A 15,919-nucleotide genomic window follows, 5' to 3' on the forward strand; every position below is an offset into this window, starting at 1 on the left:
TTATGCCGTTTTGGCTTGGCAGCGTCGATGTATTGGCGGTTGTACATAAGTAAAAGATTCTGAACGTTGTACTTCAAACTGAAAATATATGCGTAATCAGCAATTTTAAGGGTTCCTTATAATATAACATTTCAAAAAAATATGCGTTTAAACTAAAAATTTTTAATTTATTTACGCCATACTGGATCCGTCATTTATTTTCAAAAAAATGTCAGATTTGTAATGAGCGACCTTAAATTACTGAATTTTTAAAAAAGATTTCGTTTTCATTGATATTTTAAATATTTTCCTCCATTTTGGATCCGCCATTTTGTTAAATGTCAGATTGATAATCAGCGATGCCAAAAACCCTTAAGTACGAAGGTATTGTACCCCCGGAGATCGGTGGAAAAATTTACACCCAAAATAACAAAATTCAGTTTGGCAGCACTGTGTGAATGTTGATAGTCCATTAAGATAAACAGAACTGTAATTAGTCCAGATAAATTAATATATTTTTGTGCCAACAAAAATGAGATTTTTTAACCAAATAATGTTTCAAATATGATATGCAAAATAATTTTGAATTGATGTCTGCTAATGAGCTTGCTTTTTTTGTCATTAAAGTAGAAAAAACTTTAAAATTTATTCTTTATGATTATTATCCTCCAGTTCTCCTCTTATTATTTTCACTCTACTAATATCCGTCGACTAATTTACAATGATGAATGCGATGTTAAATCATTTTATCGTTAGCGGCTTCTGGAGTGTCTGAGACAATATCTAATTTCATTGATAAAATGCGCAGTCCCACCGATTTCCACTTGAACGATAAATCCGAAGTGTATGAACCATATACGCTTTTAAAGGTTCAAGACCACGTTTTCTGCATTTGGAACCGCAGTGATGGCATAATACTTTCTACGGCATAATGTTTTCTACTATTCAAGTTATAGATTTTTATGCTGCCCAAAATGCCTGGCAAATTTTACCTATTTCGGATCATTGTCTACATGTTTTGCACATAGAAGATTCAACTTTTTTCATATGTAATATTTTTGAATATTTTTTGGTTCTGCTTATTTTTAGTTATTGAATTATGACACATTATCTAATTCCATAAGGTACACAAGGTGCAACGAAGTTCACCGGCTCAGCTAGTAAATAATAAAAATGATAATACTTACTCTGGTCTTAGTACTTTATTAATAGCTTCTGTCAAAGATTTTTCTGTTGCAGATCTTAATTTAATATGTAAAGAAGCTCCAGTTTTCTCTAAAGAAGCTGCATTCAAGTGTTGATCGGCAAACTGTGGAAGAATTAACATTGGTACACCGCAATAGACCGCTTCCTGTCCTCCCAAAAGTCCTCCATGGGTTATAAAGAGTTTTAGGTTAGGATGACCTGAAAATTTAGTATGAATAAAATTTGACAGTCGTCTCAAATGACCGTTAATGGATAACAATTTTCCAAGCAATTTACACAATCATAATGCAACATCAATGTTTAATAATATAGACAGGTTATACATATAGATATAAGAGTAGAATAATCAATGAATAACAAACATGACAGGTTACGAAGTGGTCAAACAATTGAACTATTTAGAACAGTAATCCGTTGTTACTAAAAACATAAACACAGAAACAGACGAGCCACTCTATAGCACTACTGAGTGGATCCACAAAGTAATTTAAAGAGGCGATTTTGTAGCGCCAATGATTTTCTAATGGACGCCACACTGGCGACACTGTCGCCGATCCTCGCCACTGTCACTATGACATACCGCATGTCAGAGTCTATGTCCTGAAACATCCACGTCAGTAGTTAAAAGTTAATGCCTCGACAATGAATGGCCACTGACATGGTATAGTTGACTTAACAATCAGATAAGGTGTAGTGTGTAGTGTGTGTGTGTTAAGTAAATGTCTTGTTACTTTAAAAATTCGACTTCATTGTCTTTACAGAGAGACGATAATTGTATCCGAACATGTACGGCCCCCCCCGGTTAATACCGATTCCACAAGGAAAGAAACAATATTCATTTATTGTGTATTTTTGACGCCTTTCTAAATGCTTTTCTCAGAGTCTGAATCATTATCCATAAATTTGCCACTTGACATTGTTCTTCGCCTCAACGGTTTATAAAACTAGGCGTTTACGGTCTGTCTTTTATACATTAAATGTATACCAGCAGAACGCACTAAGTCAATTTGTTTAGTTATTCAACTATTAATGCAGTCGTACATAAAAAGGTATGCTCTATATACTGCAAAGACACTAAGTCGTACTTATTATAATAACAGAAAAAAATTTAACACTAAGTCAGTTTGATTGTTTCATTTACTAGCAGAATGCATTAAGTACTCTTAATGCAGTCTGCTTGTACTATTTTTGCGAAAACCGAACATACAACACTATATTAACTTTGACTTAGAACATTCTGGTTGTACAATCTGTATACTTATCGTTAGGTTTAATCAAAAGGTTAATGTACGTAAAAAGAAAAACCTTTTTAAGAGAAAGTAAATAGATTTTAAATACAGCATCTAGAGACTTGCAACTTCATTGTGTTCAGGATGATGTCGGGAAAAATTCTAAAATAGAAAAATGAATGGAAATGTATAATTGCATTTTAAACTGCATAAAATGTATCCAAGAGTGCATAGACATGTCAAGATAATTAAGGGCCAGATTTTGTCAATCGGGGCTTTTGGGGTCGCTGAATACGAATTCGCTATCAACACCGACCCTCGGGGTACCTAGGGCGCAGTGTCACTGCTAAGGCACATCATCTTCTGAAGTTTAGAGGGCTTTCGGCATTAAATTGATGCAAATAGATTACTCAGGGAGTCTTTGGGTGTGCTGAAGACGAATACACCTTCAGAACGGACACCTGGTGTCTATCGTCACGCCATCTTCGAAGTTTCAAGGGATTTCGGCACTTAATGCAAGCAAATAGATTACTAGGCGGTTTTTGGGGTCACTTAATAAGAATACGCCATCAGAGACAAATCCGGACCACCTGGTGCCCAAGGTCACTGCTAAGGCATGTTACCTTATCGAGTTTGGAGGGTGTTTGTTCATCGGGGGGTCGGTTTTGATGTCGTATTCTTATTCAGCGGTCCAAAAAACCCTCGAGTAATCGTTTGCATCAATTTGCCGAGAACCCATGAAACTCCAGATCATGTGCCTTAGCACAGTGAGCCTGGGCACCATGTACTTCGGTGGTCGGTTCTGATGGCGTTAGCGACAAAAGACCCATCGAGTGACAAAAACTGATCCTCAATACACTTATTTGGATATGTTTATGCACCTTTGGATGCATTCTTTGCACTTTTACAAGCAAGCAAGCAATTTGATTCAACTCGACCTTTGGGAGATGTCCACCCTATCGAAAAAGTACATTCGGGTGTAACAATTCATTGGGGCGAGGTGTTTTGACCCGAGTTCAAACAGGGATCACCCCACCTTGCTCCAATGCCCCAGGCCATCCCTTTCTCCCCCATAGCACGCTGATACGCGATGAGGGCACAACTATCGAAGCCAAATTCTCTTTACAATGGAATCCTAGGTAATAAGATTCCATGTGGTACCCTAATCGAATGCAAAAATTATTAGGCTCAGCGTGATGCGCTCTATGCCTTTATCCTCTTACTTACTTAACCGCGGAACTAAAAATTGCTTGCTTGGGCCCCCAGCCATTGTACCAAGCCCAATTGAGCTCGGTCCAATGGCTCGGAACTCAAGATTTTTATGATTTTTTTGTTTTTGTGTGATTTTTTTGTTGGCTTACGCCTTTTTTTTTGTTTTTTTGTGTTTTTTTGTTTGGCTTATGCCTTTTCCTCTATTTTCTACTGGTTAGCTTACCTGGTCGTGGTGTTGGACCTACGCTTGGGATGCGTCTTTTCTTCGGCACTTGTATTTTCGAGCTACGAACTGACTACTATCACTTTCACTTGTCTTTTTTTATTCACTTTAATCCACTATTTACTGTTTAGGACGTCAGTGCTTCCATCGGTGGAACATGTCATACCTTAGTATCTCTCGCAGTATGTGACTTGGGTGGTGCTCCAGTTCCGCGAATTTGACCCTTGCCTTGTCTGTCATAATTTCAGTGACTCTCACTTGTTGAAGTTCTCTAAACAGGAATCTTTCTGTTACGTATCTTGGGACTCTGGCTGCTTCTCTTAAGCTGCTGTTATGGACCGCTTGTATCTTCTTTTTGTGGGTGTTACATACTTGTCTCCATGCGAGAGATGCGTATGTTATTACCGGTAGTAATATGCTGTTTATTAATCTTAACCTTGTTTTTAGTCTTAATTTACTTTTTCTGCCTGTGAGTCCTCTTAATGTTGCTCTTGCTATGTTGGCCTTCTGGACTGTGGCTTCTACGTGTTTTTGGAAGGTTAATCCTTTCTCCATGATGACTCCTAGGTATTTAGCTTCATTTTTCCACTCGATGGGGGTGTTCTGCACCGTCAGCTGTTCTTCTGGCTGTTGTCTTCCTTTCTTGTATAGAACCGCTTGCGTCTTTTCTGAGTTGATGGCTATCTTCCATTTTATACTCCATTCCTCGATGTCTGCTAACGCTGTTTGCAGGTTGGTCACTGCTATGTCTACATTTCTATGTTTGGCCGCTATCGCTGTGTCGTCGGCGTAGTCTTTGCACTTTTAAAATGCAAGTATGCATTTCCTCCATTTTTCTATTGAAGATTTTTTTCTGACATCATCTTGAACACAATTCAAAAAGTTGCAAGTTTCTATGTGCAGTATTTAAAAATCCGAAATGCCCTGGTCTAGATAAAGAAGACGAATCATCTATTTGCTTTTTGTATTTTTTGTATCTAGTAATTAAATTTCTGAAAATTTCTGTTGTTCTTTTTTATTTTTATTTTTCAAGAGGATTTTTTTAATGCCGAAATTCTAGTTGTCTAAGATTATAGGATAAAACATAATGGTAAAATTGATACAACTAAAATTAACATTAAAATGGGATTAGTTGTGTGTCTACTTGTGTAAAATAGTAACATTACGGACAAGCAGAATGCACCAAGTCAGTTCATTACTTATTAAAAAAATAATTACTAATTAACCAAAAACAATAACTGTCGTTGTAATATACCACATTCTTTAAAATGCCATTACTATTTCTATACAAGTAATAGAATTAAACTAAACATAATACTTTTTGTGTAATTTTGATTTATATTTAAAAATTTTACTAAAACTTGATTTTCTCAAAACAGTGATTTTTGACTTAGTGCAATCTGCTCGTATACCCTCGATTGTACTATGTTGTGGTTTTTCTGCGTTTGTCCTGAAAGTCTGCTTACAACGGCAATGTCGCAATTTAATCAGTCAACACTGTCAACAGTATCTTTCCCATTTTGCCCGAGTGCTCTTATCAAACATTAACTTGTTGATTTTTGGTTGGCCCTTATCGGTATTACAACGATATTTGACTAATTTTATTTTATTTTTTCTTATCACTTTCCTTAATTTCTTGATACATTTTAGTCACTGACTTTTTACATTAAGCTATTTATTGGAAATGTGAGATATCGAGTTTATGTAGATGAAATATAAAACACTTGTTTATACCATTATTACTTGGTTGCCACCTTAAGGATTATAATAAAGACAGTTTTTAGATGTTAAATTAATAACAGCAATGTAGACTATAGTATTTTTACTACAAAAACGGTATTACGTAGGTCAAAATTTTTGACGTAAGAGAACTGTCAAAACATTAGAATGTGACTTTTCATTATTGCCGTGTTTATAATAAACATAGCAATAATGAAAAGTCACATCCTAATGTTCTGACAGTTCTCTTACGTCAAAAATTTTGACCTACGTAATAACGTTTTTGTAGTAAAAATACTATAGTAAGAAGTATCTAATGTTTTACTATCACTTGTGAAGAATATGTAAAAAAAGGCACTTAAGTAAAACATACCGACTTTGAGTAAAGGAGACTACAGCTAATTGTTAGTCAAAACCTAGTTAAACTTCTGATCAAAAAATATTTAAAAGATAAAAAGAAGAGTAGTCTAGCAGTGACCCAAAAATTACTAGAGTACTATCCACGCAGCACCATACTACTAAACGCCAAACAGCATTTGGCGTTTTATGGGTGATTTTAAAATAGGTACTCTTAAAGAAAAAATGTGAATTTAAATGGTAGTGAAGCAATACTGATCAACTAACCAACAAAAACTACAAATATATAAAAACTCTTACACAATAAATCAAATTGTGGCAACCACTTGTGTAGTTTCACATTGGATGGTAACCCCTCCATAGTATCATTTTCCCATTTCCATATAACGGTGTATTTTAACTGTGAAAACACTTTGAGGAACATTTTTCTCTGCTCTTCAGGAAATGTACTTCCCTTAAGTGTTGAACCCATGCTAATTAGTATGACTCCATTTGGTGCACTGCTCACCAGTTTATCCAGTGTCTAAAAATAAGTAACTCAAAAAAATAATGAGGTTCTGAAACTGTTATCTTGTGTCATGTAGTATAAAATGTAATTTTCATTTCTACAAAAATGTGACTAATCCCATATAAACATAATAGTCCAGTCGGGTTAGACGAATAACAGGCCTAACCTTGCATTAGCAGCTGCCACACATTTTATTTTTATAATTTTTAGGGGGGCCAATAGTAGTGTAAATTTAAAATTTCGACTGCATTCCGCCTTTGCGTTAGCCGCCATCTTGATTTTAAACGAGAACCGTTTTTGCTCAATATCTCCGCCATTTTCAACTTTTGGACAAAAGTATAACAACCAAAATTGTTGAAAATGTAATTTTCTATCATTTCTACACTCTGAAACAAAATTAACGGGCCACCTTAAAAATGGGTTATTTCTGATGTCTTATATCTCCTAAATCTGTTGTCCGATTTAAGTGATTTTTAATATGTTATAGCCTTATTCCTTGACAATATCGTTATAATAATATTGTTGCTAAACAGGTAAATTTTCATTGTATACCAGGTGTACGAATCAAACTGTGTTTTTTTCTTAAAGTTTGCATCACCCTGTGGAATATTCTAGCACTTGTAGAATACTGAAATTAAAACCTAACTATAGCCTCATGCTTTCTCAACATTTTGTTGTCTGATTGATTCGCTTATGTTGGATAATAAAAAAGTTAGGTGCTTTAACAATTAGACATGTTGTTTATCAATACAGGGTGTTTTTAAAAAAATTTTGGCAAAGTGTAAGGGGTAATTCTGCATGAAAAAATAATGCCAGTTTGCTTTATAAACTTAGGTCCTCAAATGCTTAGTTTCCAAAATAAAGGGGTATTGAAATTTTTCAGAAAAACTGACGATTTATTTATTGCTTTAAAACCGGTTGAGATATGCAAATGCAATTTGGTAGGTTTTATGACGTAGTTATTGCATATTTTTGACATACAATTAAGAATTTAATATTCACCATTGGCGTATATATATACCCGTATGCGCGCCAATGGTGAATATGAAATGCTTAATAGTATGCCAAAAAAAATTTGCAATGACTACGTATTAAAACTCACTAAATTTCATGTGCATATCTCAACCGGTTTTAAAGTAATAAATAAATCATCAGTTTGTCAGAAAAATTTCAACACCCCCTATCTCGGAAACAAAGCATTTGCGGACATAAGTTTATAAAGCAAACTGTCATTATTTTTTCATGCAGAATTACCCCTTAAACTTCGCCAAACTTTTTTAAAAACACCCTGTATTGATAAAAAACATGTCTAGTTGTTAAAGCACCTAACTTTTTTATTATCCAACATAAGCGAATCAACCAAACAACAAAATGTTGAGAAAGCATGTGGCTATAGTTAGGTTTTAATTTCAGTATTCTACAAATGCTAGAATATTCCACAGGGTGATGCAAACTTTAAGAAAAAAACACAGTTTGATTCGTACACCCGGTATACAATGAAAATTTACCTATTTAGCAACAATATTATTATAACGATATTGTCAAGGAATAAGGCTATAACATATTAGAAAAATCACTTAAATCGGACAACAGGTTTAGGAGATATAAGACATCTAAAATAACCCATTTTTAAGGTGGCCCGTTAATTTTGGTCCAGAGTGTATTTTTACAATTTTTTCGTGCCATCGATATTTTCCGAGTTATGGCGGAAAATAGTGACAGTTATTTGTTTATTTAGTTTATTGTTAGTTTTACGACAAAAATGTTCCTATATAAAAATAGAGAGAATTAAATTCTACACAATTTTAGTTTCTTTAATTTTTTTTTGCTAAAGTTAATATTTAAGGTATTATGTATGCGATAATGGCGAGAGCGTAAGACCTGATTAATTTTGTAGCAATTGTTTTTGTTCAATATCTACGCCATTTTCAACTTAAATTGTTCCAAATATGATTTCCTACAATTTCTTTTTAACAATTTTTTTCATGCGGTTGATATTTTCCGAGTTAAGTGGGAAAATATTAAAACGTGGTGAGGGGAGCATAATTACTGAATTGAATCTTTTTTCCGAGCTGCCCCAAATTTTATAATTCTATCCTTTAGAGGAGATTAATATTAGTGTAAATTTAAAATCTCGACTGAATTCCGCGGTTGCATTAACCGCCATATTGATTTTAAAGGAGAACCGTTGTTGCTTAATATCTCCGCTATTTTCAACTTTTCGACAAAAACGGTAGGAACTAAAATTGTTGGAAACGCAATTTCCTACAATTTGTTTCCCACAATTTTTTTATGCGATCAATATTCTCCGAGTTAAGGAGGAAAATAGTGGATGCGGAGAGGAAGCATACTTATTGAATTGTCTCATTTATTATTAATTTTACGACATAATTCTACATAAACAAAAATAAAGAGAATTATATTTTATACAATTTTTGAAACTTCCAATGAAACACCAACCAAACTAAGTATATAAAAGACATAAATAATAACTTAAATGCATTAAGATCACTTAATTTTATTAACTAGCGGGTTTTATTGGTTGAATTTGTCTGTCGATAATCAAGTTTCATGTCAGCTAACATATTTAAATATTTCAACATTTTTTGTTTTAATTTTGGACCCCGTTGGGGGGAATTTTCCCATTCCTCCCTCTTAGACCCGCCACTGGTTCTCTCGAAAAATTGTAGTAAATCGTAATTGCAACAATTTCAGTTCTCACACTTTTTGTCGAAAAGTTGAAAATGGGGAAGATATTGAACAAAAACCATTGCTTTAAAATCAATCAGATCTTAAGCTCGCGCCTTTACCGCATACGTACTACCTTAAATATTGATTTTGTCAAAAAAATGAAACAGATCAAAATTGTACAAAATTTAATTATCTTCATTTTTGTATAGGTTAAAATTTGTTGTAAAAGTAATAATTAACGAGATAATTCAATAAATCAATAATTATGCTTTAACTGCCACTGTTTTCCCCCCATAACTCGGAAAATATGGACCGCACGAAAAAAATTATTATTAGCAAAAACGGTTTTCGTTTAAAATCAAGATGGTGGCTAACGCAACGGTCAAATTCAGTCGAGGTTTTAAATTTATACTACTATTGACCCCCCTAAAAATTAAAAAAATAAAATTTGGGGCAGATCCTAGTGCAAGGTCAAATGGTATCCCGACTGGGCTATAACGTTTTAATGAGTTGTTGTAAGACATTTATCCAAGTGTTGCTACGTCACTGGTAGCAAAATAATTTTTACTTTTATAAATCCTTCCAAGTAACTTTCCCGAGCATATTCCCCAGAAATCCCGGGTATAATGCATGGTTCTGTGAAATTTTAATACTATTTTAATACTAATAATATTTTAACAGTTTTGTTGACGAATTAAATTCCTTTGAGCTAAAAATCTAAAATTTGCAACATAGCGAGAATGACTTTTGCGATTTTTTTATATTAGTTTTACTTTTTCAAAATGCACAATTTGGTCAATACGAGATGTTCTCATTTGAAGACATTGTTTGCCAATGGAGTAAAAACATTAGATACTTTTTTAAATGCTGACAAACAACAAAAACCAATGTACATATTTTATTCATAATGTAATGAATGGTATCTTAAAAATAATTTTGTTCTTTACTTATACAGAAATGAACATTGTATTTGTCGCATGTTATTTGTGATTTTCCCTTACACCCAGCTAATTAATTTTATCGCCAACCGTCACTAAAGTCATTCATTATTGTACTCATTTGCCCTCATTTGCGGTAGTAAAGTAACACTTTATTGTACTGAAAGAATAATTTTACTTTACCTGCCGCGATTAATCAAATTATCCCAGATTGAATGTAAGAGGTCGATGGCAGTAATCAAATGGCGAGAATTTGAGTGAACTTAAAATTTATTTACTTTAATTATTAAAAATATTGTACACAATTTGCGTTATTAACAATTAAATTTATGTCAAAAAGTGAAATTCTGTAGTGTTTTGTAAATACACACACCGGCAAAATTAGCCGAACACCTTAAAAATGGGACATGTTTGATGTCTCGGATCTCCCAATCCTGTTGTCCGATTTGAGTGATTCTTTTAGTATGTTATAGCCTTATTAGTTAAGAATATCGGTGTAATAATATTGTTGCTAGACAGGTAAATGTCATTTTATACCGGGTGTTACAATCATACTGTGTTTTTTTCTTAAAGTTCGGAACACCCTGTGGAATATTCTAGTATATATAAAATATTAAACTTAAAACTCGATTGTAGACTTAGGCTTTCTTAACATTTTGTTTTTTGATTCATTTGCTTTTGTTGGAAAATATAAAAGTTATTTACTTTAACAACTAGTCATGCTTTTTATCAATAAATCCTCATAGTAGGGGAGGAAAGTATGCCAAATTTGCAGTTACTCAAGCGTTATGGGGACCTATTGGATTGTGAAGAGTGGGTGCTAAAACCAAAAAAAGTTAAGTTAAGTATTCCATAAAGTGTGGGACTCTCCATTTTTTAATTTAATTTTCCATTTCGACCAATCGTTTTTTCCGATTATAGGAAATATAGGCTATATCTATCCATAATTGGAAAAAATGTTGCGAATAAAAGTTGCTTATTTTTACGTCAAGGATCCAAATCTGCAATAAAAATTGGGGGCTCCTATTTAAGATTTTAAAGTAACCCCCCACCCCACCTCCGTGTGGGGTTGTGTTTGGTGCCATTCGGTAGATTTTTGAAAAATATTGAATAGGTGTATTTTGCAGTTTTACGATCTGATGTTCATTTCACGAAATATCGCAGGGTTCGTATTTAAAAATTTTAATTTACCCCCCCCCCCCCTCCGTGGGGTGTCACGAGTCCCCACGGAGGTGGGGTGGGGGATTTAATTTAAAATCTTAAATAGGAGTTCCCAATTTTTGTTTCAGATTTGGATTCTTTACGTAAAAATAAGCAACTTTTATTCGACACTTTTTTTCGAATTATGGATAGATAGCGCTATAATCGGAGAAAAATGATTGTTTCAAATGAAAAATTAAATTAAAAAATGAAAAGTCCCCCACTTTATGGAAAACTTAACTTAACATTTTTCTGATATTTGCACATACTCTTCACAATCCAATAGGTCCCCATAACGCTCGAGTAATTGCAAAAGTATACTTTCCTCCCCTACTATGAAGATTTATTGATGAAAAACATGGATAGTTGTTAACGCACATAACTTTTTTATTATATTACATAAGTAAATTAATCAAAAAGGAAAATGTTAAGAAAGCCTAAGTCTAGAATCGAGTATTGATTTTAATATTTTACATATGCTAGAATATTCCACAGGGTGTTCCAAACTTTAAGAAAAAAACACAGTATGCTTGGTACACCCGGTATAAAATGATATTTACCTGTCTAGCAACAATATTATTACAATAATATTCTTAAATAATAAGGCTATACCATACTAAAAGAATCACTCAAATCGGACCAGTGGTTTAGGAAATTCAAGACATCAAACATGTCCAATTTTTAAGGTGTTCGGCTAATTTTGCCGGTGTGTGTATATTCATATAAAATAAATTAAAACTTTACCGATTTAGTAATTATTCAATATTGATAACTATCGATTAAAAATCGAAAGCGGCCATCTTGCAAAAGTTATCTGTCATCACTGTCATGAAATTATTATGACGTCTAACTTTTAAAAAGTTCTTAAATTGTAAATTGCAAGTAAGTGTTAAAACCAATATCAAATTATTGTAGAAAGTGAAGTTATTGTAGATAATAGTTATTTTCCTAACAAGTGCAGAAAGTCATACTTTTCCGCACGCGACTGCAGTTTGCCGAACGACGCGAAGCGGGAGTTCGGCAAGCAGTCGAGTGCGGAAAAGAGACTTTCTGCAAGCGTTAGGAACAATATTTTTTCTACGAGTCTTTAAAAAATGACCAAATCTTCATCAATTAATTTAATTAATATGAAAATACATACACAAATTAATTCTTTGACAAGGTTGTCAAAACCAAAGTTTTAGCATAATTGGTTAGCATGACGACGATCTTGGTTTCCATGACGACGATTCAAAACCACTGTTATTGTCTACTGATTTGACTTTCGAATATTATGTGAAAATTATTTTATTTCATCGAATTCTCGCGTTAATTTCATTAAAACATGAACACAATAAGATATATTTGAAATAAATTAATAAATAATATCTAAATATTAGATAAAAACACATGCGTAAAACGCGTGCGACAAAGTAACACGCGTGCGGAAAAGTAAAACTTTCTAAACTAAAATGCGTGCGCGAAAGTAGATATTTTTGCAAGCTCGTAGAAAAAATATATTTTGGCATTTTCCAAGCTGTCAAGCTTTCAGTACTTCAATTTCCAGTTGTTCATTCAGGGATTATTAAAATTAAAGATGATTATTTTTTTCACCTGTCAAATTCTGACGTTTTTGATTTTTCAGCCAATCACCACGCGTCGTTCTAGCCAATCATTGAGTGTAATACTTATAAAACAGCCTCTTCCTTGATAAAACAGTCTCTTCCCTGATAAAACTTAAGGTACCCTAAGTTTCACATAATACGTACATACCTGTGTTTACTAACTTAATTTATGAACAGCCCTGGTACATAGATATTTTAAAAACACTAACCACAATATACTCAGATTTTCTACAGTTTTTATTTTTAAAATAAATATTTTTAAACTTTTCATAAACGTCAAACAGAACCGATGTAAACCGTACACAGAACACAGAACTAATTCTTCTATTTTGTTGCCGATTTTAACAAACCAGTGTTATCACATAAAAGGATTCGAATATTTACAACGTAATATTTTGGAACAATAGTTACTTTTAAAATACACATTATATTAGTAGAATTAGTAAAATAGTTCTAAAATTACATTCTCCTATTTTATTATTACAAAAACACGGGTGAATAATTATTAAATAAAATGCATTCACCTGGGGGTTAGGCAAAATCAATTACACCACTGCACTGTGGTGAACTCACCCAGCGTAGCTGGGTAAGACCACGAAGCAAGTAGGCCGCGCAATTTTGACCGATTTAAATTTTCGCGATTTAACATCGTCATAATTTAATTTAAACAAAATGGACGTTAGCGTTAGATTTGGTGACAATAATCATGAACAAATTAAAGATTTGTTAAAAAATAATACGCCTCAAAATACAATTAAGACAAAAAGGTCTGTTTGGACACAATTTGAGCAATTTTGCACAGTAAGGAACTATCAGTTGAATGATAATACAAGTATTCAAGAAATTGCAAAAGTTCTTGAAGATTGGGGAATGAATATGAAGAAAATGAATGGTGAAGATTACAAGGAATACTCTGTTAAAACTATTTGGAATGTAACAGCCAAAATGATTTAAGAAAAATATTTTTCAGAGTTCAATATAAGTTTTAACCCGTTTATCGACATTGAATTTAAGAAGGCAAGAGACGTGAGAAATGCAAAAAGGAAAGAGTTACAAAGTCGTCCCGAAAAAAGAAAACAAAGGGCTAGGGCGCTGGATGAAAAAGTGTATTTGATTATTATAGACTCGTGCGATGAAAATAATCCGCTAGGATTAGAGATGAAATTTTTTCATGTTGTCTCTTACGAGTTAGCATAGCGCGGTGGTAAGGAGGTTTATTGTAGAATTGATTATTTCAAATATGAAATAAATAATGCCGGCAAAGAAACAGGAAGGATTGAATATAATCAAATTTTTACCAAACATGCCAAGGTGGTCAAAAAAAGTGTTCGGATTAAAAATGGCTGACACCAAACATTAAAGGTCCAGAAAGGTGCCCAATAAGACTATATAAAAAAATCATGGAGAAGCGTGGTGGTAAAAATATTACCAGCGATAGGTTTTTCCTTACCTCAAATCCATACTGGCAAACAGGTAATGGAATATGGTATAAAAATACTCCCATTGGACCAAATGAAATGGCTAAATGGTTGAAGAACTCTGCAAAAAAATGCGGATTGGACACACAAAACCGAAAAATAACAAATCATTCAAGCCGATCCAGTGTAGTGTCTCATCTTGTTAAGGCAGGAATTCACGAACAGGAGGCAATAAAAATAAATGAACATGCCACAGCTTCTTCGTTAAAACCTTATTTACAAGTTAATGAAGAACATCATAAAGAAATTATTAATAAACTTAGAACAACTACTACAACTGAGTGCATTGCCAGTACATCAACTGCGACTGTAATTAATGATACTGAAAGTGACCACAGCTTAGACGTTACGAACGACATTGGAAAATCTCATATTAGTTATAAAAATTGTGTTTTTAATAATTATTCATTTTCGATTTAAAGAGTTTTTTTATGTATTAACAATATAATAAATAAATTGGTTCATTTTTAAATCATAAAATAATTTATCTATAACCTACTTAAGACATTGATCCTAGTTGTCTTAAAAATATTTCACAGATGCCCGTATTTACTAATAATACATATTGATTCACAAAATAATCTTTTCAAATACCACTCGTCCTCTAAATTTTGCTTGATAAATTTTTTCGTTTTCATACTTAAACTTCTTTATTTAGGGTAAAATCACTCAAACAAACCGAAATGGATAAAATCACTCGTCCTTCGGACTCGTGATTTTATCATTCGGTTTGTTTTCATAATTTTACCAAATAAAGAAGTTTTCGTGAAAACAAAAAAATGTATCGATAAAATTTAGAGGACTCGTGGTTACCTTCGATTATTTTTATGAAATAATGAATATAATCAAATTAAAAAATTGTGTAGGGTTATATTGAGATTTTAAAAAAGTTAAATAAACGACAGGTTTTTATTCAATTTATTTTATAAATTTTATATTATTTTTAAATTATTACAGAGCCCAAACTCTTACGTAGTCAACTTTAAGGTTCGAATTCAAATTCCAAGTTGATTTCCAATCAAATTATGTTGGCGATAAAATTTTGTATGCACCACGTCAGTAAATACTTTTTATCGAACTCGTCTATTACTCGCCTCGCTCGCTACGCTCGCTCTTCTCGTAATATCAAGAATCGTTCGATAAAGAGTCACTTGGTACATAAATAACTATTTCCGTTGACTCACAATGTCTACAAACGAGTAACGCTTTTCAAAAAATCCGTGGTAGCTAATTTTAAGCAAACCGCTATTAACAAATTTTTTCACAAATTCTACAATTTATCAACACTATGAGATACATTTATTACCAATTGTTCACAATTATAACGACAGAAACTTAAATGAATTCGTGCTTTATACTCCAGTTATAAGTAACTATAACCTATAACTAAGTATAGAAACCTGTATCTGAACAAATTAAATATTTTTTAAACGCTGTTAGGTGGCAGCAAAAGTACTTAATGAACGGAATAGGATGTCCATAATCGGGGACAATGTGTGTGACAAGGGTAAAAGCACATGGAGCACATGGAGCTTAAGAACTTATAGAAGTGGTTGTCCTCAATTGAGGACACGG

The 15,919-nt window shown here is 33.0% G+C and overlaps 1 protein-coding gene across 4 annotated transcripts in view; it reads right to left on the bottom strand.

The window, feature by feature from the left end:
- The window catches only part of LOC114324746 (UDP-glycosyltransferase UGT5), a 110,951-nt gene that overhangs the window by 10,193 nt on the left and 84,839 nt on the right, over nt 1–15,919 (bottom strand). For all 4 annotated transcript variants that reach the window (XM_028272586.2, XM_028272603.2, XM_028272594.2 and 1 more), the window contains 2 exons: nt 6,226–6,448; nt 1,167–1,383 (listed from right to left, as the gene is read on the bottom strand). In XM_028272586.2, the coding sequence (XP_028128387.1) occupies nt 1,167–1,383; nt 6,226–6,448 (440 nt within the window). The remainder of the gene's footprint in view (nt 1–1,166; nt 1,384–6,225; nt 6,449–15,919) is intronic.

The sequence above is a fragment of the Diabrotica virgifera genome, chromosome 5 (assembly GCF_917563875.1).
Source record: "Diabrotica virgifera virgifera chromosome 5, PGI_DIABVI_V3a".
Lineage (NCBI taxonomy): Eukaryota > Metazoa > Arthropoda > Insecta > Coleoptera > Chrysomelidae > Diabrotica > Diabrotica virgifera.